At 41.0% G+C, this 26,131-nt stretch overlaps 1 protein-coding gene across 3 annotated transcripts in view; it reads left to right on the plus strand.

The window, feature by feature from the left end:
* The window catches only part of Hectd4 (HECT domain E3 ubiquitin protein ligase 4), a 178,055-nt gene that overhangs the window by 100,886 nt on the left and 51,038 nt on the right, over positions 1-26,131 (plus strand). For 2 of the 3 annotated variants that reach the window (XM_077796127.1, XM_077796128.1), the window contains exons 21-44: positions 125-323; positions 2,447-2,566; positions 3,666-3,770; positions 4,814-4,977; positions 5,554-5,787; positions 7,177-7,369; positions 7,561-7,665; positions 8,300-8,388; positions 8,759-8,934; positions 10,010-10,145; positions 10,270-10,411; positions 10,510-10,676; positions 13,279-13,425; positions 14,204-14,388; positions 15,780-15,933; positions 17,097-17,377; positions 17,575-17,764; positions 18,879-18,960; positions 20,161-20,363; positions 21,220-21,355; positions 22,198-22,380; positions 23,079-23,243; positions 23,567-23,736; positions 25,240-25,355. In XM_077796127.1, coding sequence (XP_077652253.1) covers positions 125-323; positions 2,447-2,566; positions 3,666-3,770; positions 4,814-4,977; positions 5,554-5,787; positions 7,177-7,369; positions 7,561-7,665; positions 8,300-8,388; positions 8,759-8,934; positions 10,010-10,145; positions 10,270-10,411; positions 10,510-10,676; positions 13,279-13,425; positions 14,204-14,388; positions 15,780-15,933; positions 17,097-17,377; positions 17,575-17,764; positions 18,879-18,960; positions 20,161-20,363; positions 21,220-21,355; positions 22,198-22,380; positions 23,079-23,243; positions 23,567-23,736; positions 25,240-25,355 — 3,842 coding nt within the window. Of the gene's footprint in view, positions 1-124; positions 324-2,419; positions 2,567-3,665; positions 3,771-4,813; positions 4,978-5,553; positions 5,788-7,176; positions 7,370-7,560; positions 7,666-8,299; positions 8,389-8,758; positions 8,935-10,009; positions 10,146-10,269; positions 10,412-10,509; positions 10,677-13,278; positions 13,426-14,203; positions 14,389-15,779; positions 15,934-17,096; positions 17,378-17,574; positions 17,765-18,878; positions 18,961-20,160; positions 20,364-21,219; positions 21,356-22,197; positions 22,381-23,078; positions 23,244-23,566; positions 23,737-25,239; positions 25,356-26,131 lie in introns of all 3 variants that reach the window. The other variant, XM_077796126.1, reaches the window with a different exon arrangement.

Here is a 26,131-nt window from a genome sequence, read left to right on the forward strand (position 1 = left end):
TGTGTTATAGTGCACTCTGTGGGAAATTTAAGCGCATTTACTGAACTTGTTTCTGTTGCATTTCCATCTTGTTATTATTTTCTTTGCTGCTAAGCTAAGCCACTTTCTCCTCCTCTGGTTTTAGAATGCTGGAAGAAAAAGAGGAGCCAGGCTTCCTCACTGGCCTAAAGATTCCCGCCCCCTGGGCTGCTGGGAAAACCGTGGAAACAGTACACCCTGTCAGAGACAACTACAAGTTTAAAGAAACTGTCCATATCCCAGGAGCTCGCTGCCTGTATCTGAGATTTGATAGCAGATGCTCTTCACAATATGACTATGACAAAGTAAGCAAGCATTGGGTTCTTGTTGCTTCTGCCTAAGCTGATTTTTTTTTTTAGATGCTTCTTATTTTTCTTTGCTGCTGGTCACCATTCCTGACTTATTTCTGTCTCCAGATATCTTTTAGGAAGACTTTCCTAAAATAATGCCTTGAAGGGTAGTGATTGAGGGACTTAAGCGCCATCACCTCTGCAGCCTAACAACAGTGTTTTAATGGCAAGTTGAAAGCATACCTTTGTAAGCTTTCGGAAGCTTCACTCTGAGTCAAAGGGAAATTTCCTTTTATTCTGCTGACTTCCTGCCTTCCCTCTGTGCTTGGGATTCCTATAGATACCTTATGGTCATTCATCTGGAAAGGTCTTACTGCCCCATTCTTGGGGCTTCTCATGCATCTTTTTGGAAAAGGTGGAAGGGAATCAGATGTATTAAAGCTTTCTTTTATGTGTATTTACATTTTTGTTCTTCTTTGCTATTACTTCAGAGCCCACATAGATTTTGCAGAAGAGTAGTCCAACTTGGTGGTTTTACTGTTGCAAAGAATAGGAATTGCATTAGGGGTATTTTCTTCTATTGATAATTGTTTATTTATAAATCATGTTGAACTTCTGAGGAAAGGCTAATGAAACTAAGATAATATGAAAGAGCAACTAGATGATTAATAGCTTTGTACACACAAAATAACTGTCTACACGCTATTTTTATGTAGCTGGTTAGCTGTGTGTCATCTCTGTCCTCTGTGAATTCAGAGAGGACATGTGGTCTTAAATTCCACCAGGGGAGGTTTTTAGGTTAAATAAAGGCTTTCCTAACTATACTTGCCTTGAAGTGGTAAAACACATGACTGGGATTATTGATTCCCCACTACCTTTTAGTATAGTCAGGAGTCCCAGATGTCTGGAGGAGTTTAAGACTTCTCTCCAGAATTCACCTTAGCTGGGAGCAAGAAGCAAGAACATGGGTTTTGGTGGACCTTTCAAAATACATATCCCCTAGCATCAGTCTAGCCTGCTTCCTGGCTCCTGCCGTTAGCTACCCCCATTTCCTAGGTTTAAGTGAAGTGATTATTTAAAGTGCAAATGGAAGAGGTTGCCATTTTAGTTGGTGTCATTTTGTTTCTCCTTTAAAAATAGTAGTTTGCATCTTCTGATGTGCGCTAATTCATGCCCGCAGTGGACATTAGTGTTAGTGATGGAGCACGAAAGGCTTACTACATGGGTAAAAAGTACATTTACTTTTCTAGAGGTCCCTGGCTGGGGTCAGCAAAAGGGTAAGAAATCACAAAACGATAAACATCCAGGGCTAAAGACGCAGCTTTTAGATACAAACCTGGGTGCAGTGTAGGTAATCAGAGTGTACTGTGGGGACAGGGCTTGGTGTTGACAGAAGCCAGAGCTTTGTTTCTCCTGTGGAATTGTTGCAATGCCAAATGAGCTATCAGAGTTTCTCCTCCAGATTAGGAAGTCAGCCAGCTGGACATTAATGTGCAGCCTGTAAGGAAAAAAAGTCTTTGACACATGTAAGCTGACCTAAGAAGCAGCAGCCCCGTTTCTGGCCCAAATTTGTGTCATTTTCCTTTTATGCCATTAAGCAGCATTCTAATTATATATGGCTTATTTTCAATATGTTGCATTTTTTAAAATCCTATGTATTCATTGATTTTTTTAATGTTTTTATTTTGTTGTTATGTTAGATATTATCATCTTTCCATCTGTATTTGCTCAGTTTATTAATTTTGGGGAGGTCTTAAGGGGTCAAACTGTACCTATTATTAATGAGTTATATATTAATAATTAGGATTAAAAATAGCATTTGAAAAATGTATATGGATAAAAAAATTTAATATTTTAATGGAGATTCCCAAGCCAATTAAAGTGTGATAATATAAAAAAGTATATTTTTATGTTAATCATTGTTATTTCTCTGTGATTTTCCTGTAATACCAATGACTGACTGCTTTGACAGTAGTATCAGTTATAGCCAAAAAAATCAGGAAATATTAGTTATATTATGACACCAGTGCCTGGTTTATAAATGTGTTTTTAAACAAATATTTTTTGCAGCCTTTTTATTTGTAGATGTTGTTTTTGTTTTTCTTTTACAGTCTAACAGTCTATTTTCTGTTTTGAAGTTGGTGATATATGCGGGGCCTAACACAAACAGTAGGAAGGTTGCTGAATATGGAGGCAATACTCTGGGATATGGCAGCCGTAGTGTCTTAGGAACTGGTTGGCCGAAGGACTTGGTGAAGGTATGGTATCCAGTTATGGTCACTTTCTCGAAAAGAAAAGTGAACCTAAGTTCCTCAGGGACCCAAATGCCAACTATAGTCCTAGAACACATTTGTCATGGGGACTTTTGTTGAGGTGGGACCTTGCCAAACCTGTCAACTCATCCATTTCCCTTCAGAATGATCCTCCTTTCACTTATAGGATATCAGATCCCTGTCCACTCCAGAGCTGGGATCCCTTCCTCAGATCTCTCCATGGATGGAGGTTGTCATGGCATTTTCTTCCATGTTCATTAAAAGGTCTGCTAGTTCCCCAGACTTCCTGATGCTGAGTAGCCAGAACCACAGGCCACTGCAGTTTAAAAGTGTAGAGTTAATGTTTTCAAACGAATTAGGGCCTTTGGAGAAAAATAATGGCCCATTCTCAAATTGATGCGATTAGGGCCATGCTTTGTAATCTGGGCCCTTGAATTACTTATTAGTATGTGCCTAGAATGTGAATATGAACTCAGAAGTCCATCAAACCCCAAAATGTCTCCCAAGTCTGTTTCTAATCCCTTATTGACAAATATTATGTACCCTTGTAACTCAGCCAGAGACAGCTGATGATCTCCAGGATGTAGTCTGGTTGCACTCAAATCCGGATCAGCACCCTTCGTGGTTGCTCTCTAATTCACTGCCTCTGCTCCTTACTTATGGAACTGGTTCCCTATCACAGAGCCAGGCCTCCCACCACAGAGTTCTTCAGGAGAGCTTGTCATCTGCCTGCCTTCTTGACCCAGTGAAGTGGGGAAGAGGCAAAAAGAGAGCAGAAAGAATAGAAATATGAGAAACTCATTAGGATTATGCTCAAGATTTGACTAATCTTTACTCTGAGCCTACTGTTGGGCAGTCATAGCCCATTTCACAGATGCCTTGTCCCTAAGGCTGCTTGGTCAGAAGGGACACTTAAAAGGTTGACGTCTAAATGAGAGGGAATGAAATTTGAATCAAAAAGCAAGTGAGAAAAGGAGTGAGACATTTCTGTGGTCCTTTGGAAAGTAAATCTCTAACATTCATTGCTCTCTTGAAAGTTATATGTCTTGTTTTTAAAGTGTATTTTCCCCCCTTAAATTTTAAGGTGGAAGGAGATACAGTCACCTTCTCCTTTGAAATGAGAAGTGGCCGTGAACACAACACTCCTGATAAAGCTATGTGGGGCTTTGCGTGCACAGTTCGCGCTCAGGTACTTGAACCTAACCGCTGCTGTGGGAAAAATGTACTTTCTCCTATATGCCTTGATTACATACATCATATTTGCCTTGGAAACAGGGCCGCTTTCCATCCATCTCTTCCATCTGCCTGTAGTAAATTGCTATTAGTAATAGTTTTATGGAGTAAAATGAACTGTGACTTAAAATCAGTTCAGCAACACAGAAATAATTCATAGCCAGGGGCTCCATCTTCAAGACTTGGAGAGGTGCCCTAACTCTGGCATCTGCTCATAGGGCAAAGAAGATTCCAACACTCAGTAGAAAGGAAGTACTTGGGTTCTGTGTTTTAAGAGTAATAGGGGAGGGGCTGGGGATGTACTTGCTAGCATGTGTGAGACACTGGGTTCCATACCCAGCACCATATAAAAATGAACAAATAAAATATAGGTATTGTGTCCATCTACAACTGAAAAAAACTTAAAGAAAAATAAAGGTAATAGGAGTTCCACTGAGCCCTTTAGTTGCTGAATTTAAAAAAATATATTTTGACTAGGAAGTTGCTTAAGTCAAACACTCTCTAGAGGGGAACTGTTTGCTAGAATGTAAGCTTCATGAAGACAGGGATCTTTGTTTTGCCCTGTGCTGTATCTCAGGCACCTAGAAGAAGAGCTGTACACCCAAGGCCCTCAAACATTTTCTAATGAACTCAGTACAGTCACTGTAAGCATTGTGGTTTGAGCACAGGACTGAGATGACAAAAAGAAATAGTGATTTGTGAGTGGAAGGGCACAGCAGGGAGGGAGCTACTGAGACAATCTGGGCTCCTTGCACATGGTTCATGCTGTTTGTGATATGCAGTCCTGTCAGCTATTCTCTCTCCAGAATTGTGATGCAACCTCACTCAGAGGTCATTCCAGTATGGCCACCTACTGTCGATGTTGGGTGCTGGACTTGGGTACCATAGGGATGACACCCAGTGCCGCTCTGTGAATCCCCATGGTAGGGATGGTGCAGACCAGGTTGCAAGCTCTGTCGGTGTCCACTGACCAGTGTGGTTTGCCTGTCTGCATTGTAGGAGTCCTCGGAGGACGTCTCAGGAGGCCTGCCCTTTCTGGTGGACCTGGCTTTAGGTCTGTCTGTGTTAGCTTGTTCCATGTTAAGAATCCTGTACAATGGACCAGAAATTACCAAAGAAGAGGAAGCCTGTCAGGAGCTTTTGCGGTCCAAACTTTTACAAAGGTAATGAAAAGGTTCAAATTGAGCTTGTTTTGCCCACAAAGAAAAAAGAACTTTATGTGGAAAACGACTTTTTATACATTTCTCTACTAATTGTGCCTATGGCCTGACCATCTCATTGGTTTTGGGTCTGAGGAATAAGAAAATTACACAATGGTGCTTTCTGACCCTTGCATTACTAAATTTAAATTTATGTCTTTGAACTGCCTAAGTTTTTTTTCCAATGCAAATAGTGTGACATTAAATTGAGGGATCCCCAAAAGGATGGGTAGATACATGATAAACCAATATGATAGTGTAAATTGTAGAATCTAGGCAGTTGATATGTGGATATTTACCCTGTAATTCTTTCAATTTTTCTGTATGTTTAAAGTTTCAGAATAAAATGTTGGGGAGGAGGTAAATTCGCAAAAATGTGCTTTCATACATTGCTCATTTTTCTTTAGCCTCTTGAGAAGGTTTGATGAATAAATATCTAACACATCAGCTCCTTCATATGTTGATATATCTGCAAGCAGCAAGTAGCTTTCTAGTAATCTTGATCTGAGAGCATGAAGAGCCTCTTTATTGTCTGCCTAGGTGCCAGTGGCAGGTGGAGGCCAATGGCGTCATCTCGCCTGCCCTCACCCCAAGCCCCTCTCCACTGCCTCTGACCATAGAGGAAGACCGAGAGTTCACCTACCCCTCAGATGTCCTCGTGCCTCCTGTTGGGAACTACTTTGACCTGCCCCGGATCCGGCTGCCTCCAGGAATCATGATAAAGCTCAGGGAAATTTCTGGGCGAGCTAGACCTCAATTTAGACCAAGTATAAAGTATGTTGCATTTTTCTCTCCCCAATGGCAAAAAAAAAAAAAAAAAAAAAAAAAAAAAAATCAACCATTTGGACTATGGAAGGGGTTATATTTCTTCTCCTGGTCTAGCAAATGAATCTTAAATTGTATGTTAACTTAGGGCTGGGGGTGTAGCTCAGTGATAGAGCACTTGCCTAGCATGCACAGGGCCCTGGATTTGATATCCTGCTCTACCAAGAAAAAAAAAATTTTTTTAAATGTTATGTTGATGTGAACTGAGAACTCCGGAGAGCTCACCCCACCAGGTAGTATTCTAGTTTGTGATTTTTCAAAGTGATCTGCAGCATTAGCATCACCTAGGAATTTGTTGGTGGTTGGGTCTCTTTTTCACACCTACTGAGTCAGAAACTCTGAGGATGGAGCCCAGTTAACTGTTTCTTAACAGGTTTCCCATGTGACTCATGAACACTAAAATTTGGCAAGTTCTAGGTTTTTCTCTGGTAGTTTGACCTTCTACTAGTACTCAGCCCCTACTTTGATTAGAGTCTAGAGCCATGTCTTCATTTTTTAAAAAATATTTTTTTAGTTGTTGATGGGCATTTATTTTATTCATTTATTTATATGCAGTGCTGAGAATTAAACTGAGTGCCTCACACATGCGAGGCAAGCGCGCTACCACTGAGCCATGACCCCAGCCCCATGTCTTCATTTTTGATTCCTGCAAAAGTGGCAAGCATGAGGGGCTGGGGTTGTGGCTCAGCAGTAGCATGTGTGAGGTCATGGGTTTGATCCTCATCACCACATAAAAATAAGTAAATAAAATAAGGTATTAAAAAAAAAAAAGTAGCAAGCATGAAGGCTCGCAGTTTCAAATGTATTTGTGGTGTTCTTGTTTTATGTCTGTTTTGCAGCCTTTGGCCTGCCTTCCTAGGCAAGACTGGCCACTTCTGAGACAAAAATTTAGAATGGTTGAAATTCAAAATGAATACAGAAAACACTATTATTTTTATTCTAAATATCCATATGCATTAAATATCACAATTCTTAGTACTACGTAATATTAATTAGTAGCTAAATGATTCTAAGGATCTTTTTTTATCCTTAGACCTATTCCAATTCCGATGACTCTAGCTCAAAATATACAAATCATAATAAGGGGAAGCATCTTTAATTTTGATTTTTCAGCTTTATTGGCTAATAAAACTGAGTTTTATCAGTGAATATGCTGTATTACCTGTCAACATACAGCCCCACAATGCACCATTGATACACATGTAATATTGTAATAAAGGAAATATGCCAAATATTTAATGTGTTTAAATCAATTCCTGCATTCTTCAGCATACAAAGTACAGTACTAGTAAATTGAGAGCCTGGAAAATACCTGACTCACATCCATTGTAATCCCAGGGAAGTGATTCAGCCAGATGTGATGGAGGAAATGGTGGTATCATGTGTTATTAAGCACTTGAACTTGGTCGATGCACTGCAATCCCTAATAAATTTCCAATATCAAGAAGAACATGCTGAGGAATATGACTTACTATGTAAAATTATGGGAGAGACCTTTAAGAAACTCAATGCCATGGAGAGACAGCTGCAGGTAAGTGAAAGCTAAGATGTTTTTACCCATCTTAAAACTATTAGAAGTAACTTTCCTGGAAAGTTAGAGAAGTTTGAAACAGGATAAAACATTTTTAAATTACTGTTACAAAATCAATGTCTGAAGTTGCATATTGCCTTTGTTTTCATTTTGCTTCTGTTCACCCACTGTTTTATTTTTGTCTCTGTTAGAGTGTTGCAGAACTGGAACAGAAGTGGCAAAGTGAGGTTGATGATGCCATGCAGGGGAAACTGGAGAACAACATGCCTTTCTTTTATGATTACCATTTTAATGAGGTGAGCAAAGGATGTGATTTACCATTGGGGCTTTGCCATTATGAAAGAGAGGCATAGCCATGTGTGTGCAGAGATAGTGTCACTTTCTGAACATGCCAGGAATGCACTCATTCTTTAAAAGGATCAAATGAAAATTGATTAGAACAACATGTCAATAGTCATGTCGATATATAAATAATTATTTTCAATTAGTTTTAAAGTTTAAAGAAATGATCATTATTATCAAAATTTTCTTTCAAGTCTTGAAAAACAAAACACAAGCAGAGTAATAATCCCCAGAGAAATCCTCAGAAAGCAACCCATGTCATTTTTAACCATTAGAATATCAAACAATAACTTACAAATGTGCTTTAAGAATAGACCTATGGGGGCTGGGGTTGTGGCTCTGTGGTAGTGCACTTGCCTTGCACATGTGAGGTACTGATTTGATCCTCAGTGCCACATAAAAACAAATAAATAAAGATATAAAGATATTGTGTCCATCTACAACTAAAAAAATATTTGAAAAACAAAAAAGAGTAGAACTATGGACCAAAGGTGGTAGTTATTCCCTGACCTTTTCTGTTCCTTTTAACAATAAAACTTGGTTTCTGCAGATCTGCATACCATCTTTTCTTGATTTTTCCTTCTTTAGAACAAAATGAAAGAACTAGAACTTTTGTGTTCAATGAAGGAAGTCTCCTTTGATGGAAATGATCTTGAAAACATGGTCCTATCACTGAGGTTAGTGATGTTAATAACTATTAAAACTAATTTATCACCTTGATGCTCAAAACAAATTGTGAAGATCTAGTCTTTTGATAGATTCTTTTGTAAATGTCATACAGTCCTCAAATATTTGAGAGTTGGAACTCATTTGGTAAACTGGAAGTTTTGATTTAAACCTTCAAAAGGCAGCATAGGCTTTGAGAACAGGAAGGGGAACTAAAAGTGATCAGAGTTTATAGTCACTCCCTTTGGATACAGAAAGGGGTGGGTAAGCAATGTTGATGAGGTTTGTTTTGCTTAGTTTCCTCCCATCTTCTCTGTCATTTTAATAAAACATGGTTTTGGTAAGCTAGAGGACTAAGTGCACATCAGTCTTTCTTTATAGGGAGAAGTTCCTACAAGAAGTGAATTCTCTTATTCAGAAGCCCTCTCATCCACTGGCTAAAACGAAGACATTAGTGAAGAGTCTAATGAACCGCGCTGAGCTGCTGCTGCATGTCACCATTGCGGCCCAGTCTGGCCTCACCAGGAGCATCTCGGGAACCCCTGCAGAGACACCGGGTACTCTCTAAGACCCCTTCACGTCTTCTGGTGCCACTGTGCTTATAATGTAGATATCAGCAACTTTGTCAAGAATTCACTCCAGGGTACTCCTAGAAAGAAAGAAACAAACAAAGGGGGGCAAAGGATTATACAGGTGTTGGAGAGAGACGTGTACTGAGTGTTGGTATGATCACATGCCAAGGAGGTCCAGTATACTTACCACTTCCTGGCCATGTACACCTAGATTGATTGAGGTTTCTGTGTGAAGACCTGAACCACTCAGTAAGGCTTCCAAACGGCTCTTGACCTCTGAAATGGTGAACCAGTAGTATCTTCAAGACTTGAAAGATAGAATTCTATAAATTTAATTCTTCAAGAATTATTAGATTTAAGTTTTCTAACTACTCTTTAGACAAAATGACATTTCCACTTTTTCAACATTGTTTTTTCTTAGCTGGTTTTTACCTATAGTTTTGTCCTCTTCCATTTACATGTTCTTTTATAAAACAACCACTTCCTTGATATGGTTAAGGAATATCCAATAGATAGGGTCAGTCCCCTTCCAGCTCAAGTATGATATTTACTCCTATCAACTATAATCAAAGGAGAGCAATCACCCAATGGCAATTAATAAATCTAGAATTAAAAGGAGACAAGGGCCATCTCTGGAAACAATGTATCTGGATTTATTTGAATCAAGAAATTAGTGCTGGGCTGGGGATGTGGCTCAAGCGGTAGCGCGCCCGCCTGGCATGCGTGTGGCCCGGGTTCGATCCTCAGCACCACATACAAACAAAGATGTTGTGTCCACTGAAAAATTAAAAAAAAAAAAATTAAAATTAAAAAAAAAAGAAATTAGTGCTTCCAGAAGTTACTCCCTGTGTCCTATATTGCTTTTTATAATGTTTGTACTGAAAAGAACATTGATAGTTACAAAATAAATTGGCCTAAAACTCATCAGTGCTGTGCTAACTGGACTGATGGCTGAGCCCATTGCCAAACACCATTTGGTAGTTCTGTGTTATATTTAGCTGTTGCAGCTTCTCACACATTGGATAGCAGGAAGTTTAACCTTGTCCTCTTTTTGTTCCAGCTTGTAAATCAGCTTCTGAAACAAAGGTGATATCTCATGCCGTCCGGCAGCCTGTTTTTCTCCGTAGTATGTCGGCTCCTTCTGACCTAGAAATGATTGGTAATGAAGATTTGGAATTTACTAGAGCAAATCAGAGGTAAATGGCTAATGGCCAGGGTTGGATTCCCACATGCTGCTGAATGTGTTGATTGAAACAACACCCCCTCCCCCTCCCCACCACGTATCTTGTTTGATCAATGGCTGGTTTGTCTCTCCTGTAGGCGTCGACATGTGACCAGCCACCGCAGCAGCTCCTTTACACTCCTGCAATCGTTGGCCATTGAGGACAGCAGGGACAAGCCCACCTATAGCGTCCTGCTGGGGCAGCTGTTTGCTTTCATTGGCACCAATCCCGACCAAGCTGTATGTCACATTTTGCAGACTACAGATGAAAAGTTCCTGACAGCGCGGAGGGTCTTGTGACAGCAGGAGTCAGTGTTCTTCCTTCTCGTGCCTTTCAGGTGTCCAGCAGCAGCTTCCTTCTTGCTGCACAGACGAGGTGGCGGAGGGGAAACACACGCAAGCAGGCCCTGGTGCACATGCGAGAGCTGCTCACGGCTGCCGTGCGCGTTGGGGGAGTGACACATCTTGTGGGGCCAGTGACCATGGTCCTCCAGGGAGGACCCAGGTCAGTTGTTTCTGTTAATAAATGGCAGTTAATAAACCTAGGATTAAAAGGAGACAAAGGCCGTCTCTGGAAACAGTGGATCTGAATTTATTTGAATCAAGAAACTAGTGTCCTCTCCAGAATGGGCAGAGCTATTCAAAGGTCACTGTCAGGCTGAGAACATAGGCAGTGGCATTTGCTGATGTTTTCCCCTAGAATATTCTATTTTTATAGACATGGCACTTGATTTTGCAAAAATCTCAGTATATATAACAGAATGTAAGTGTCTATGTGTTATTCTATTCGGTGAGAGTTTGTTGTATCAATACTACATGTATAAATGGCTATTTAATTCTCTTTGCACATATAAGAGTATATCATTTTTTCCATAAGTCAGATCGTATTCTATATGCCTTTCTATAATCATGATTGTTTCACTCATATCTTGGTTATCTGTCTTTTCACATCAGTACAATAGGTCTATTTTGTCCCTTTTTTTGGTACTAGGGATTGAACTCAGAGTGTTAACCACTGAGCCACATGCTTAGCAGCCCCCCACTTTTTAGTTGTAGATGGACACAATACCTTTATTTATTTACTTTTATGTAGTACTGAAGATCAAACCCAGTGCCTCACACATGCAAGACAAGCATGCTACCATTGAGCTACCCTAGTCCCCCCAACCCTTTTTATTTTTTTATTTTGGGCCAGGGTATCAATAAGTTGTGGAGGCTGGCCTCAAATTTGCAATTCTCCTGCCTCAGTTTCCCAAGTCTCTGGGATTACGGAGTGCACCACTGTGTCTGGCTAGAAGGGTTTTTTTTGTTGTTGTTGCTTGTTTGTTTTAGAGGGTACTGGGGATTCAACTCTGGAGCACTTGGCCACTGAGCCACATCCTCAGCCCTACTTTGTATTTTATTTAGAGACAGGGTCTCACTGAGTTGCTTAGCACCTTACTTTTGCTGAGGTTGGCTTTGAACTCATGATCCTCCTATCTCAGCCTCCTGAGCCACTGGGATTACAGGTGTGCACCACTATGCCCAGCTAGAAGAAGGTTTTGTAGCTCTTTTGGGAAGAGTTTTTCTGTATGAGTTTCCTGCTGGGCTTCAAAGATCCTCAAGTAGAAATAGAAAAGGCATTTCTCTACTTGTCCTGAATTAGGATTGCTGGTGGCTGCTTGTGCCTCCTGGCAATTCTTTGAGGAACTGTGGACAACAGGAGAGGGTCAGGTAGAGAAAGATGTGTTAACTAAGAGTTAAAGTGAATATCTTGGGAAATTTCTTGTCGATTGGAAGAGGCCAGGCAATTCACTACTTCCTGGCTCGTGGTCATCAGGTAGCCACAGAGACCACAGTCCTGAGAGCAGTTGTTTCCTTGTCAGAGCTCTGGCTCATCATCTCTACTGGCCACAAGCCCTCTCAGCCCTGGGGTGCCCAGAGGGAGGATTCAGGGAGGAGCACTGGTGGGCACCACAGCTGCTTCCAGAGTTAGTTCTCTATAACACAGCAGCATTCTCCTTTCTCTACCCCATTTTCAGTGTCATTTGTAGAATATATGAAAAATGCAGAAATTTCTAAAAATTAAAATAAAAGCCACCTGTAAATCCATCATTCTAAAATAACATCTGCTAATATTTTAGTGTGTTTGTTCTTTGTTCTGTCAGTATCATCTCTGATGTTTTGGGGGATTGTGTAGCATTGCATCATATTCTTTAACCAATTCCCTATTATTAAACCTCACCTTAGTTTTACTTTTTAAAATTTTTGCTAGCATAAAATATTATATTGCATATTTTTGAAGATAAATCCAGATTGCTTCAGTTCTCAGTTAATATTAATTTCTGTAGAATTGATCCCATCTTGAGTTTTTACTTTTGAAAGTCTTATTTCACATCAACAGGCATCCCATACCCTGCTAACAGTTGAAGTATAAACTTTTTTTGGGGGGGTACCAGGGATTAAAATCAGGGGTACTCAACTACTGGGCCACATTCCCAGTTCTATTTTGTATTTTATTTAGGGAACAGGGTCTCACTGAGTTGCTTAGTGCCTTGCTTTTGCTGAGGCTGGCTTTTAACTTGCAATCCTCCTGCCTCAGCCTCCTGAGCCGCTGGGATTTCAGGCTGTACCACCGTGCTCATCTGAAGTATAAACTTGAAAAAGACTCTTAGCTAATCTATCTGGGCCTTGGTTTTCTCATACAATTGCATTTATAGAATTCATGCTGCATGGGATGTTGTGGACTTATCTCTAATAATGGTTTCTTTATCAAATGGCTTTGGTAAATATTGAATACTATTTTTCTGCTCTTAGAGATGCTGTGTCCTTTAAATTTATTAGAAGTTCTGCAGTAAAGGACCCTATTGAACTTTCTCTAAGCCAGGGTTTCCTGGAGTTTTCTTGAGTGTGGGCCATGATGTTTGAGGCACATTCAGAAATCTTGACCAGTGGTCTTCTATGGTCCAGTAGTTTATCAAACACCAAGTTTGATGATCTCCAAGGTCCCTTCAGTTCTGGATTTATCTGGGCATTCTGGGTTTCTGGAAAGAACTCTTTTGCTCCCCTAACCCCAGTCACTGTTCTCGACATGTTCAGGAACGCTATCCTTGGTTTCTGTGTCACAGGATTGAAGAGCTCACCTGTGGTGGGATGGTCGAGCAGGTTCAGGAAGCCTTTGGCGAAACCATGACTTCGGTCGTGTCGCTGTGTGCCCGTTACCCTATCGCTTGTGCAAATAGCATTGGACTCTTGTGTACTATACCTTACACCAGGTAAGCATGGAAATGCCCTTTATTCCTTTATTGTATATAAATTGTGCCATAAGAGTTTATTAAATAAAAATTTATAAAATTGAATTTATAAAATTGAATTTTTTATTTGATTATTCAATACTTAACAAATAAGTTTTCCTCCTGACACACAAATAAAGTTCCTATGTAAATTCCTTATGATTGAGTTTCTGCCATTAGGATTATATTACATTATAAAGATAGGGAGGTTCAAATAAAAAAAATAAGTCCTTGGGAAATTACTTATACACTTGGCAGGATTCTATTTTTTTTTTTTCCTCCTTTGGGAGGTGGTGGCTACTGTTCTTGAACTTGCAGTCCTCCTGCCTCAGCCTCCTCAGTCAGTGAGATTACAGGCATGGACCACCACACTGGCAGGAATTTTTTGGATAGATGCATTTATTTCCTCTCTTGGATCATATAGTAGTTTGAAGACGTCAAGTGCTTATGGAGTTATTCTTTGACTCCCCTTATGATAAAATATATTATTTTTTTCTCTCATGGCATCCATTGTATTGATTCCATCAAGTTTTGCTTTGCTGTTCTGTATGAACAAATGAGAATTTGAAGTTCCTTATTTAGGAAGGAAGTCACCATTATGAGAAAATAGTTCTGTGTTAATTGCACATGGCACTGTCCTCAGTTGTTGACAAAGAATTACACCAACCTGTGTCATGCACCTTTGATAATCTGAACTTCCTGCGAGTTTCCCTCAGTTGGTCAGCTGCGTCTCCTTCACTGTGTCTATGCCCCTTATCAGGAGTGAAGAGAAGTGCCTGGTGCGCAGTGGCCTTGTCCAGCTCATGGATCGACTGTGCAGCTTGAGCAGTCAGACCGAGTCCAGCTCCAGTGAGAAACAAACCAAGAAGCAGAAAGTGGCCACCATGGCCTGGGCTGCCTTCCAGGTGCTGGCCAACCGCTGTGTCGAGTGGGAAAAAGAGGAAGGTGAGAAACTTCCTACTCACCAGTTTCTTGTGTTGGTGAATTGTGTGTTGTGTGTGCGTGTGTGCTGGATGGGGCTTGGGAGAAAGGCTTTGTTAAATCACAGGACTGGATGGGCTTTCATGGAGGCCTTTCCGCAGCACGGCTCTGTGAAATACAACTGTGCTGTAGCACCAAGTGACATCCTAGCACTTTCAAGAGGTGTGGCAACCCCAGAAAATTGAAAGGATAATTGTCAACACTGTTAACAGGCCCTATGTAGACAGGTTTATGAAATAGCTGTTCAGTTGCATTTTTAAGAGGATATTTTGAAATTATATTTTTAGTGACCAATCTGATTTAAAAAGTAAATGTAAGGATGAATTCCCCACAGTATCCCAGGTCTTTTTTTTTTTTTTTTAATAGAACTTGTTGATTTATCTGTTTATTTGCTGTGCATTTTAATGACTTGAGAGCTTATTATATGCCAGCAGAAGATGAATCAGGCATTGTTCCTCCCTTGAAGAACTTTGGTCTGACAGAGGAAATAGTGCAATCAATGCCATCATCAGGTTCTTACACAAGTGCTGTGGAAGCACAGAGGCTTCTAGAGATGAGCTGTGCTAGGTATCAGGCAAAGCTTCCCAGAGGAGGTGATGTGTGAGCAACTCCTGAAGGATCAGGAGGACTTGGAAGCATAATAAACAGCATTTGGAGGCTCAGGGATCCAAAAGCATATGGGAAATTCAAGAAATGATGAATAATAGTTTGTAGCTTTTACAAAGGATGTTTAACGAGTTTTGGAAGTACAGTGAGCCTGATGCAGGAATGAACCACAGAGAGTTTGAGAAGAGGAAAGTATGACTTAAAAACAACAACAACAACAAAAAAATAAGATGTTTTGCCAGGTGTGGTGTGGGGTATGCCTGTGATCCCATCGACTCAGGTGGCTGAGGCAGGCAGATCACAAATTCAAGGCCAGTCTCAGCAATTTAGACCCTGTCCCAAAGTAAAAAGTTAAAGGGGCTGAGTTTGAAGCTTAGTGGTAAAGCATCCCTGGGTTCAATCCTACATACCAAAAAGGAGCAGGAGGGGATCAAGATGTTTTCATCACCAGTAAAACAATAATTCTTCCCTGGAGTGCATGTTCCTTTGTCATATTTGGATTAATTGTATTTGGTTTTCAATAAGAACACTGGATGTTTTTGGAGTAACTTAACTTTTTTATGTATATATATTGTCTAATGAGGAGACACTGATTGGATTAGTGAGGCGTTGAGCCAGGTAAAGAACATTTAGTCAAGGGAAGAGCTTTTAATACAGGAGGCCAAGAGGAGGACTTACCACACCCTCAGGCTCATCATGGCTTCCTTGAGTTGTCACTGTGCCTTTTCTCTTTCTTTTTACCTCTGAAGGTGGCTCCACAGAGGCTGTGCACTCGGGGCTGGCTCGGCAGGTGTCCAGCCTTCTCACGAATCATCTTGCCCGAGCCACTGAGTGCTGTGGCAACCAGGCTGCAGGAAATGATGCTCTGCAGGATGTCCTGAGTCTGCTCAACGACCTCTCGAGGTGTGGAAGGTCCATCCAGAGCTGGGGGCACCTGACTTTTCCCTTGAATAGTTGCAGTGCCTTTTGGTGGTGGTTCTTTTGAGATATTCAGATTATTACACCCTTTCCATAAGGTCTTGCTTCAAGATTGATCATGAAATAATGTATTCTGGTTGGCTTTAGTATAGCTAATAGCCATTAGCCTTTCGAATACATGCATTTATGTTTCATAGCCAAAACTCTTACCCTCGTCAGTGCAAGATTAAAGAATCATGAGTCAGAGCATGTAATTAGCTCACTTTCTCATACTGTGTCTTTAAAACAAGCAGTTCTATGGTGGTTGACTACCCCATGTGAGTAAGGCCTATAAGAATTTGTCCACCTGTGACTGCATGTTCTTTGATGCTGAGCTCACTGTTTGCTTCGTGGAATGTAACATGGCAGCTCCCCAGGTGTTGGGGCCTGTACGCCACCGTGTGATAATTTTACTCTTGAAATGCTATTAATATGGAATGAATGATGCCAGGTACACATTGGTGGATGCCTGTAATCTCAAGCTTGTACTCGTGGGGCTGAGGCAGGAGAAAGGCAAGTTCAAGGTCAGCCTGGGCAACTTAGCGAGACCTTGTCTCAAAATAAAAAGGGCTTACATTTCATAGCCAAAAATCTTACCCTCGTCAGTGCAAGATTAAAAGAATCATGAGTCAGAGCCTATAATTAGCTTACTTTCTCATACTGTGTCTTTAAAACAAGCAGTTCTATGGTGGTTGACTACCCACTATAGTGTAGCTCAGTGGTAGAGCCTCTCTGGGTTCCATCCCTAGTACTACCACCAAAAAAAGGAATAAATGAGTAACTGAAAGGCTTCTAGTTTAGGTTCCCAGTCTCGGCGTTCTGTGAAGCCCTGAATCTAGGATGTCAATTAAATAGACATCAGAGATCAGAAAATAGTCAAAAATCTTTTTTAAAAAGTCTTATTGGTCAATTATGAGCTCTCATCAAATGTTTACCAAGAAAAAAAAAAAAACCTTAATTTTCCTTCATAAAAGCATACTGCCAAATCATTACATCTTCCTTCTGAAGTCTGATTTCTTCCATTTGCTTAACTTCACTTAGGGAACTCTGGCTCTGCGTGTCTGTAGGTCAGCCTTTCCAGCACTTTGGACCTTTTCTTCTTTCTGCAGGAGCCACATAGGGAAAGCCATCCTGAGCCAGCCAGCTTGTGTGTCCAAGCTCCTCTCCCTGCTGCTTGACCAGCGCCCATCTCCAAAATTGGTCCTTATCATTCTTCAACTGTGCCGGGCGGCACTGCCACTGATGAGCGTAGAGGACTGTGGAAATGTGGAACTCCCGCCATGGAGCTACTCTGTCCCCTCCCTAAATAGTGAGCAGGAGGATCCCAGTGACCCAGCTTCCAAGATCGCCTCCTTGCTCTTAGCAAAGCTGGCAGATTATGTGGTCCCAGGTGAGAAGCTCCCCAGGAGGAGGATGGCACTGATTGCACGCCTCCTGTGAGTCAGGCCCAGGATGGTACCTGAACTTCCTGTGATTAAGAAGAAAGAGCTGGGGGGTGGGAAGCGGGGAGAGATTCCCAAACCAATGTAGCTCATTAAGGGGAAACGATGCTGCTGTTTTCTGAATGGGCCTGTTTTTTGCTTTAAGGATGCCAGACAGTTCTTTCTCCAACTGCTTCTGAACCGGATACCACATTAACAAAAACCAGTCCCAAGAATTCTTTAAAAGGAGATAAAGATCCTGGAGAAGAGAGTGAAGCAGTGGACGGCAAGCTCTCCATATTTATCCACAAACGGGAAGACCAGTCCTCCCACGAAGTTCTTCAACCATTACTAAGGTGATTCTAATGATTATAATGTAGCTATATGTCACCAAGCACTATTCATGCCACAGACAGTGTACTAGAGTAACTCTTCACACACATTGACTACGAAGCCCTCCTAACAGCACCAGCAGACACACACTGTTGCTGTCACCCCTGCAGAGACACGTGGAGAAGTGAGGCAGAACTGACACCTTGACCTCAGGTGGTGTCCGCAGTCTAGCAGAGCTGGAGCCCTGCTGAAAGCGCCTTGCTGTTTGTGTTAGGTGCAGAGTCCATGGCACAACTTGGGTCATGAGGGGCAGTAATACAGTTTGGTTTTCAGTTGTTGGTATCTTTCAGCCATCAGCAAATATAGAGTAAGGTGGAGAAAGAGACACTTTTGTAAAGCTTTACTGAAATGTGAATGTCCCAGCTGCTCAACAAGAAAGTGAAAGCATAGTTATTGCCCAAATGTTACAATCCCATAGTGATCTAGAGTGACAGGAAAGCCTGTCGCTTAGCACAGGGGAATTTAGAACAGGTGTTTGTCTCAGATGAAAGAGCCATCCCTTCACATGAGTGACCTGAGCAGGTTGTCACCCTCATGATTGCACCCCTTCTGCCAGTGCGACAGCCAAGAGAATAGAGGTGTTGTGAGAGCAGGGTCAGGCAGGTCAGTGCTCAGGTGAGCATATCTCTAAGGAGTGTCCGTTTTAGGAGGAAGTGAAGCTGAATTATTAGGAAAGAAGTTTCAGTGTTTCCCCCAGGGAGCCACAGTCTAGCTACTGGTGAAACTTCCCTGCTGTGACTTGGAGGTGACTTTCGGAGTGCCTCCTGGGCACCAGCCCTCCTTGCAGCTAGCTTCAGAGCATCTGCTTCGCTCAGCTTTATTGTTGTGCATCGTTTTCGTGTGGGTGTCTAGATACCATCACAACTCTAAAACAGCTGTTTTTTTGGACTTCAAAAGTGCTATGATTATGCAACAATAAATCAATTCCTTTTTGAAAAATGCAGAGTCTTACTGTAGATTTTAAAAGCCAGGGTTAGCATCTAAGGACAGCCTAAGCATGACGGAGTTGCCTGGCAGCGAGCAGCCGCCTCCAGTAGTGTATCTAAGGCCACTCACTCTCTGCCTTCCCTTTTTCAGTAGCTCAGAAGGGCGGCCCTTCCGACTTGGTACTGGTGCCAACATGGAGAAAGTTGTGAAGATGGATAGAGACATGACCAAGGTAAACCTCGTGGGAGAAACTGCTATAGTAAACCCATGATTAATGAGCATTTGCCATATTTACGAAAACTTTTGTAAAAATTAGTTCTGCCAGGCACAGTGGCTAGTAGCTATCCTCCGAGCTACTTCAGAGACCAATGCAAAAGGACTATGAGTTCAAGGTCAGCCTGGACAACACAGGCAGCATAGTGAGACCCTATCTGAAAAAAAAAAAATTCAATTTTTCACAAATGCAGGGTAAGAAGTTAAAGCCAGTGGCTTAAGAGGCCATGTTAAAGAGAACAAAGAGAACTCGTGAAGCCTGTAGGTGTGGCTTAGTGTAGAACATGCACTTAGCATGCATAAGGCCCTGGGTTCAATCCCCAATTCCCAGCACACCCCCATCCCCATCAAAAAAAAAAAAAAAAAAAGAAAAGAAAAAAGGCAGAGGTAGAAAATAGTCAAAATCAGTTTGTCATTAATTTAAAAATATAATAGAGAAATGCAATAAAAAATGTAATAGAGAATTCTTGGGTTGACCTATGAGTTTTTATCAGCTTGTTTAAGGTAGTTTTAGAACCTAAAAATAGTTGTAAATTTTATAGAGGTGAAAGGTTGCTAAGACAATAACAGGTATTTAATAATTAAAGACATAAAAATATTTTTTAAATATCCAGACCCCAAAACAATTGAAGGAAAGTAATAAAAGCAACAGTAACATATTACTCTTCACACAGGTAATGTTAGCAAAGTTTGATGGTACCCATTATTCTCAAGTGAGAGTACATAAACATTCTCAAGTGTCCAACAAAAAAACATGTCCATTGCATGTTTTTCAGAGATTTGTTTGAAAAACCAAATAGAGTCCATGTACCCATAAATAGGAGATTGGTTAAAGAAATTCATAATTTGTAAAATAAAATAGTATGCAACTATTAAAATATGTGTGTGGCAAACTGATAAAAGTAAATTGTAAAGGTGTGTGTATTAGGATCCCATGGTTATGGAAGTTGTGATTTGCAGGAACAAAATCTAGAGGACTCACAACTTGCTCAGACTGGGTGAGAGCATGGGATGTTTATGGAAATTTGATATTCTCTGTGTAATATTTGACGTTAGAATTTTTTACAAATGAACCTGCTGGATTACTTTGGTAATAGAGGGGGATTTGGAAGTGCCTAGTGCTTGGGGGTGAAACGAGTTTCTTCAAATCAACCCCCAGGGTGGCTGTTGCGAAGTGATCACAGAAGAGGCTGCAGCCGCCCTTCGGAAAGCCACCAAGTGGGCACAGTCAGGCCTCATCGTCAGCATTGGGCCACCAGTAGAGTCTGTCAATCCAGAGACTGTGAGTGGACTGTCCACAGGTGACAAAAAGAAAACTGCCCAAACCTCCATCTGCAGAGAGAGGAACTCAGAACTCGCCAGGTAAACCTGCCACTGATAGAATCTGTCCATTCGTCTCAGATTGGCTTTGTAATGGGCTTATTTTTCATCCTTTAACCTACTGAAAATGATGGTTGGGGCCTAAAAATACCCATCTATTGTAAAAGTTGCTCTCAAAGTAGAGTCTGGGGCTACATCAAGGAGCAAACCCATTCAGGTAGATCTGAGATTGTCCAATGGAGGCCCAGGGAGTTGCTCCTGATGTAGTGGACATTATGTAGAGAGCCAGGGGATGCTTCAAAATAGGTAATAAACTCCTGTTTTGCAGCGTTTTTTCCTTTCAAACTGGACTTCCCCACTGAACACATGAATTTTTTTTTTTTTTTTTTTTTTTTTTTTTTGTAGGAATAGAAGGGATAGGGGAGTATTTCCTCGGAGGAGTTTGTACAAGATGTTTGTACTTGCAAGCAAAGAGTAGCTGCAGCACAGGGTCTTTCTTTGATTCTATGGCTCATGTAATAAAATATTTAAGGTCTGTTGTTTCAAAGTGTCTTATTAGCTTCGTATCACTGTAATGAAATACTTGAAATAGCTAGCTCAATAAGAGAAGAGGTTTACTTAGCTCACAATTTGGAGGTTCAAGGTCATGGTGCTGGCATTATCCCAGTTCTGGGCTATGTCACAACATGACAGATAGTGATGATGGGAGTGTGTGCAGAAATGTGTAACTACAGGTCCAGCCAGGAACAGGGAGAGTAGGGACGGCCAGACTCAGGCTTTTACGACATAAAACCCTCTGAGAGGGTTGTCATGGGAGAAGTGATTTCTTCTTAGTGCTGATTTTGACCACTTTTAACCCTCCTTGGGTATTGACAGTTTTCCCTATTGACATTTGCAGGACTGACCCTGTCCGACCCTTCATCAGTGGGCATGTGGCAAACAGCATGGCTGCAGAAGTGATCGCTTTGCTTCATAGCTTGCTAATGGCACCTGAATCTAATGCGGCTCAAATATGGACCACAACAGCAGAAAAGGTTAGTGTGGCATTGCTGCTTACCTGAGGAGGGAAGAAGGGAGCTACTTTCCACCCCAGCCTTAGAATCACGCACAGCAATGGATGTCTTAGTGAAGAAAGACTTTCCAAGTTAGCCAGATATACAGACTACTTTTCTGCTGGAATTTGCTTTGATTTAGCAGTTTCTACTCTGTTAAACTCTGTCTCCTGAGATTGCTGGCTCAGGATAGTTTCTCATGGAGAAATGGCAGTGCCTATTCTCGCTTGTGTTAGATTGGTGCTGACATTGGGAGGTCATGCAGCCTTCATTTATTGGATGTGTTAAGTGTACTCACTAAGTTTTAAGGAGGCCTTTTTGTGACTTACACTGCCTGAGTGCCCCATCAGTAAGTAATTCATCATTATAATAGTAGCCAAGTCACAAAACCAAGTATCTGTAATCAGTTCCCCCTCTCCATAGTCATTCTTCAAGTGAACATCTTATACGAAGTCATAAAAGTAATTAAGTGCTGAAGGTAGGCAGTAAACTGAGATGGGCTTCCTTCAGACGAGTGATTGCTTTATCTTAGTGCTTTTAGAAGCACAGTGTTTGATTCTCCCATATTTTTAGGTAGTGTATTTTTCAGATTTGTCTGATTATATAAGGTATGTATATAATATGTCACTGGCCACACCTGGGGTTTTTTGGTACCACCTGTATCCAAAAGTCATTGGCCACACCTGGGTTTTTTTTTGGTACCTCCTGTATCCAAAATTCCTTCAGCACAAACACAACCCAGGAACTGTGGTAAACACTTCATTATCCCTGGCATCAAACAACCAAGTGTAACTCCTGACACCCAGACTGCCTCTTGTGCTTAGGTTCTGTCTCGTGCATTGATGTACATTCCACAACTGGGGAAACATGCAGAAAGCATTCTGGAAAATGGCAGCAGCAGTGGCAGAAAACTTGCCAAACTTCAGAGAATTGCTCGCCAGGCTGTCGCTGCACTGTGTGCACTTGGAGGCTTCAAAGAGACAATCAAGATAGGATCTGAGGTTCAGGTAATCCACCGCCATTTCCCCCTCATTGCTTCCCCCATACAGAAGCAGCTAAAAAACAAACAAACAAACAAACAAACCAACCCCAAAAAACCCAGCCCTCATTCCTTCAAAATAAATAAGGAATCTGAGCAACATGAATTTTAATCTACAGGGTACTCTACATTTTTCAAAACTAATGCAACACTTTATAATGTTAACTGCAATATGTGTGTTCTCTAAGGTCATTAATATTGGCAATATTTTAGAATTGAAAATTTGAGAGCTAGGCATGATAGCACACACCTGTAAGCCCAGCAACTCAGAAGGCTGAGGCAGAAGAATCCCTATTTAAAGCCAGCTTCAGCAACTTAGTGAGACCTGTCTCAAAAGAAATTTTTTTTAAAAAAGTCATGGAGAGAGCAGTTGGGAATGTAGCTCTGGTAGAGTGTCTCTGGGTTTTGGTCTGCAGTATCCCCAAAAAAGAAAGAAAATGGAAGGAAGACAGGCAAGCTTGAGATGATGGCATGTTGTGATCACCTTGCTGTAAGACTTTAAACCTACTATTTTGATTCATATCCTGGGCTAATACCCACACTAGAATAAATGATTACTGTAGTGCAGGTAATGACAGCTGTAAACGGACACTTCCTGCTTGTCACTTTAGATAACTGCACACACATCAGAGCTGACAGGTAGTGCTAATCCATCTCTGTCTCTAGGTTTTAGGTAGAGGAATATCAGGAAGCATTGGAGTAGTGGCTTCTATCAATGAACAGGAAGGTATCGCTACAGTCAGATTTCCACCCATAGACTGTCGAAAGACTTCTCAAGCGTCAGACACATTGACTATTCCATTGTCTAGACTTTGTGTTCCAAGGTCAGAGGTAAGATGATTTTGAAATATTTTATAAAATGTCACTGAAAATCGTAGCTGTTCTGCAATAGTTAACGTGCACTTGCCTAGTAAAGAAACAGATACTTTGGTATTTTAAATTTTACTTGTGATGTGTATTTATTTATATATTGGTTGTAACTACTGAAGAGTTACATTTGTATGAAAATTTTTCCTCTAGATAACAAAATTAATTTCTTTATTGGTTAGGAATATTCCATAGTATTTTTGTATTTTTGATAAATTTGATCTGGTTTATGACTTTCTCTGATGATTTTACTTTAACTTTCTGTCCCCATCTTGTCCCACCTTTAGGCACTACCCCTCCACAAACTATCCATTACTGAGAAAGTAGTGCAGGCAGTTCAGTCCATGCTGCTTCCACAGGAAGGCAGTCTCTCAATTCACACCTCGCTTCCTGCAACAGGAGATGGCTCTGCACCTGTGATGGCAGTCGTCCGGCTCCTGGCTGAAATAAGAACGAGGTGAGCACCCACCCCAGATGCTTCCCAGGTTATCTGGGGTGCTGGGTGGGCCCTATCACCTCGGGCTTAAGGGTCTACAGCTTGAAGCTCATGCCAGCTGTTGAACAGAAACCACTGTCTTGTACTGTTTACTGTAGTTCATTGCAGTGCCTGATTTTTGCAGTTTTTATTGCATCCTGTTTCTGCACTCGGAAATAAAATTGAGCTGTCCTCCTGAAAAAATAAGCAAGCAGTTGAGCTACTACATGTGGAATGCATACACGAGTTGCATGATTTGCTCTGGCAGAAGCACTTTGTTCTGTCACAGGAATAACACTGCCATTTTTTCAAATGGCTTCAGCCACAATGGTGTGTTTCTGGTCCATCATTTTCCAAACCGATAACCAGAAGACCAGGGAATGCTCAGTATCTGTGTTGGAAAGGAAAGCAATCTCTTCCCGCAAATACATTTATTTACCATTAAATAGGAGTAACAAGTTTCTTTTCTGACCATGGAACCTCTCAGAAACTTCTAATATGTACATTGAATCCTGAGAGAGAAATCAGCATATAGCTTTTTCTCTCTTGCTTCTGGAACTCTGTTATTGTCCAAATAGCACAGTTTAGAGAAAGCTTTTAAGATGGTCACCTAAGGGCTGGAGTTGTGGCTCAGTGGTAGAGTGCTTGCCTAGCATGTGTGAGGAACTGGGTTCATCCTCAGCACCACATAAAAAATAAAGGCATTGTGTCCATCTACAGTTAAAAAAAAAAGATTGGTCACCTGGCATTTTGCATTTCTGTTTAGTGGAGACTGTCTAAGCAGATCAATAGTTACTGTGTGAGAAAAGTTGCTAATACAGTCGTTCTTGGACTTCTGTGGGAGATGGAATCCAGGCCTGCCTCAGATACCAAAATCTGTGGTTGTTCCAGCCATTGTATGAAACGATGTTGTATTGCACTGAACCTACACACATCCTCCTGTATATTTTAAGCCCTGTATAGAATCTTTAGGATACCTACTACATTATAACTAATTGATAGATGGTATTATTTAGGAGATAATGACCAAACCAAAAAATTGTCTGTGTATGTTCAGTACAGGTGCAATTTTTTTCTCCCAAATATTTTTGATCTGTGGTTGGTTGAATCTGTAGATGCAAAACTCCTGTGGATATTATGGATATGGAGGACTGACTGTATATTTCCAAGCCAGTCCAGCCAAGAATAAAAGCAAAGGGAACGGGGTTGTGGTTCAGTGGTAGAGCGCTCGCCTAGCGTGCATGAGGCACTGGGTTTGATCCTCAGTACCACATAATAAATAAATAAATAAATAGATAGATAGATAGATAGATAAATAATTGTGTCCACCTACAACTAAAAAGTAAATATTTTAAGAAAAGAAAAAGCAAGAGGAGTAGAGAGTCTAAACTGAGGGACAAAATTGATTGAAATGTTTTTCACAGTTGACATTATAGAGAGTAAACATTGATGACTTTGAAATATTGTAAATCTTTTAACATTAAGAGCATGCCTGGTCATGGCCCAGCTTTTAGAAGACAGCTTATTTTGTGAAGAATTCATACAGCAGTGTCCAGCAGCTGTTGAAGTTCTTAACCTGGTAGCCCAGGAATGCAGTGCTGGTAAGTACCTGTTCCTTTCCTTACCACTCTCTTTGATGGCACATAATCAGCACCTCTACTGTTTGATAATGGATTATTAACTGTGTTCATACATGAGGCAGCTGAGTTCTAGGAGAGTGTATATCACAACTCACTTATATCCCAGACCTACAGATATAAGTCAAAAGCTTTCAGTCATACCAGCGAGGAAGCAGGCATTCTTCAGTTTACCTTTAGGCCCCTGCTAGAATATTTTCTTTTCTCCATCTATATTAATTCATTGCCTTTATTTCCCTATCAGAAATATGAATAAGAAGTCCCTAATGGGTGGCATATATATTCTGACTATTGTCATGGGCTACATTTGAATTCAAGGTTGAGTTTACACTGACATCCATCCTTGGGGGTAGGTGTTAAGGGAAAGTACAAAACCATACAGAAGTAGGGGGGCAGTGTCCTAGACCCTCGTGTTTGCATCATTCAAATTTAATAGTTCAACTCACAGGGGATCCTGCTTCATCTATGCTATCATCCCTGGGATAATTTTAATCCTAGATATTATTTTATCTGTAAATATTTTGGTATGTTTCTCTAAAATATAAGACCTCTTAGCTGGGTACAGTAACTTAACGCCTGTGATCCTCCCTATGAACTCAGGGAGCTAAAGCAGGACAATGCAATTTCAAGGCCCACCTTGGCAACCTCATAATCCCCTGTCTCAAAATAAAAAGGGCTACAGTCGGGCATGGTGGTGCACACCTGTAATCCCAGTGACTCAAGAGGCTGAGGCAGGAGAA

This window comes from Urocitellus parryii, chromosome 3 (assembly GCF_045843805.1).
Source record: "Urocitellus parryii isolate mUroPar1 chromosome 3, mUroPar1.hap1, whole genome shotgun sequence".
Classification (NCBI taxonomy): domain Eukaryota; kingdom Metazoa; phylum Chordata; class Mammalia; order Rodentia; family Sciuridae; genus Urocitellus; species Urocitellus parryii.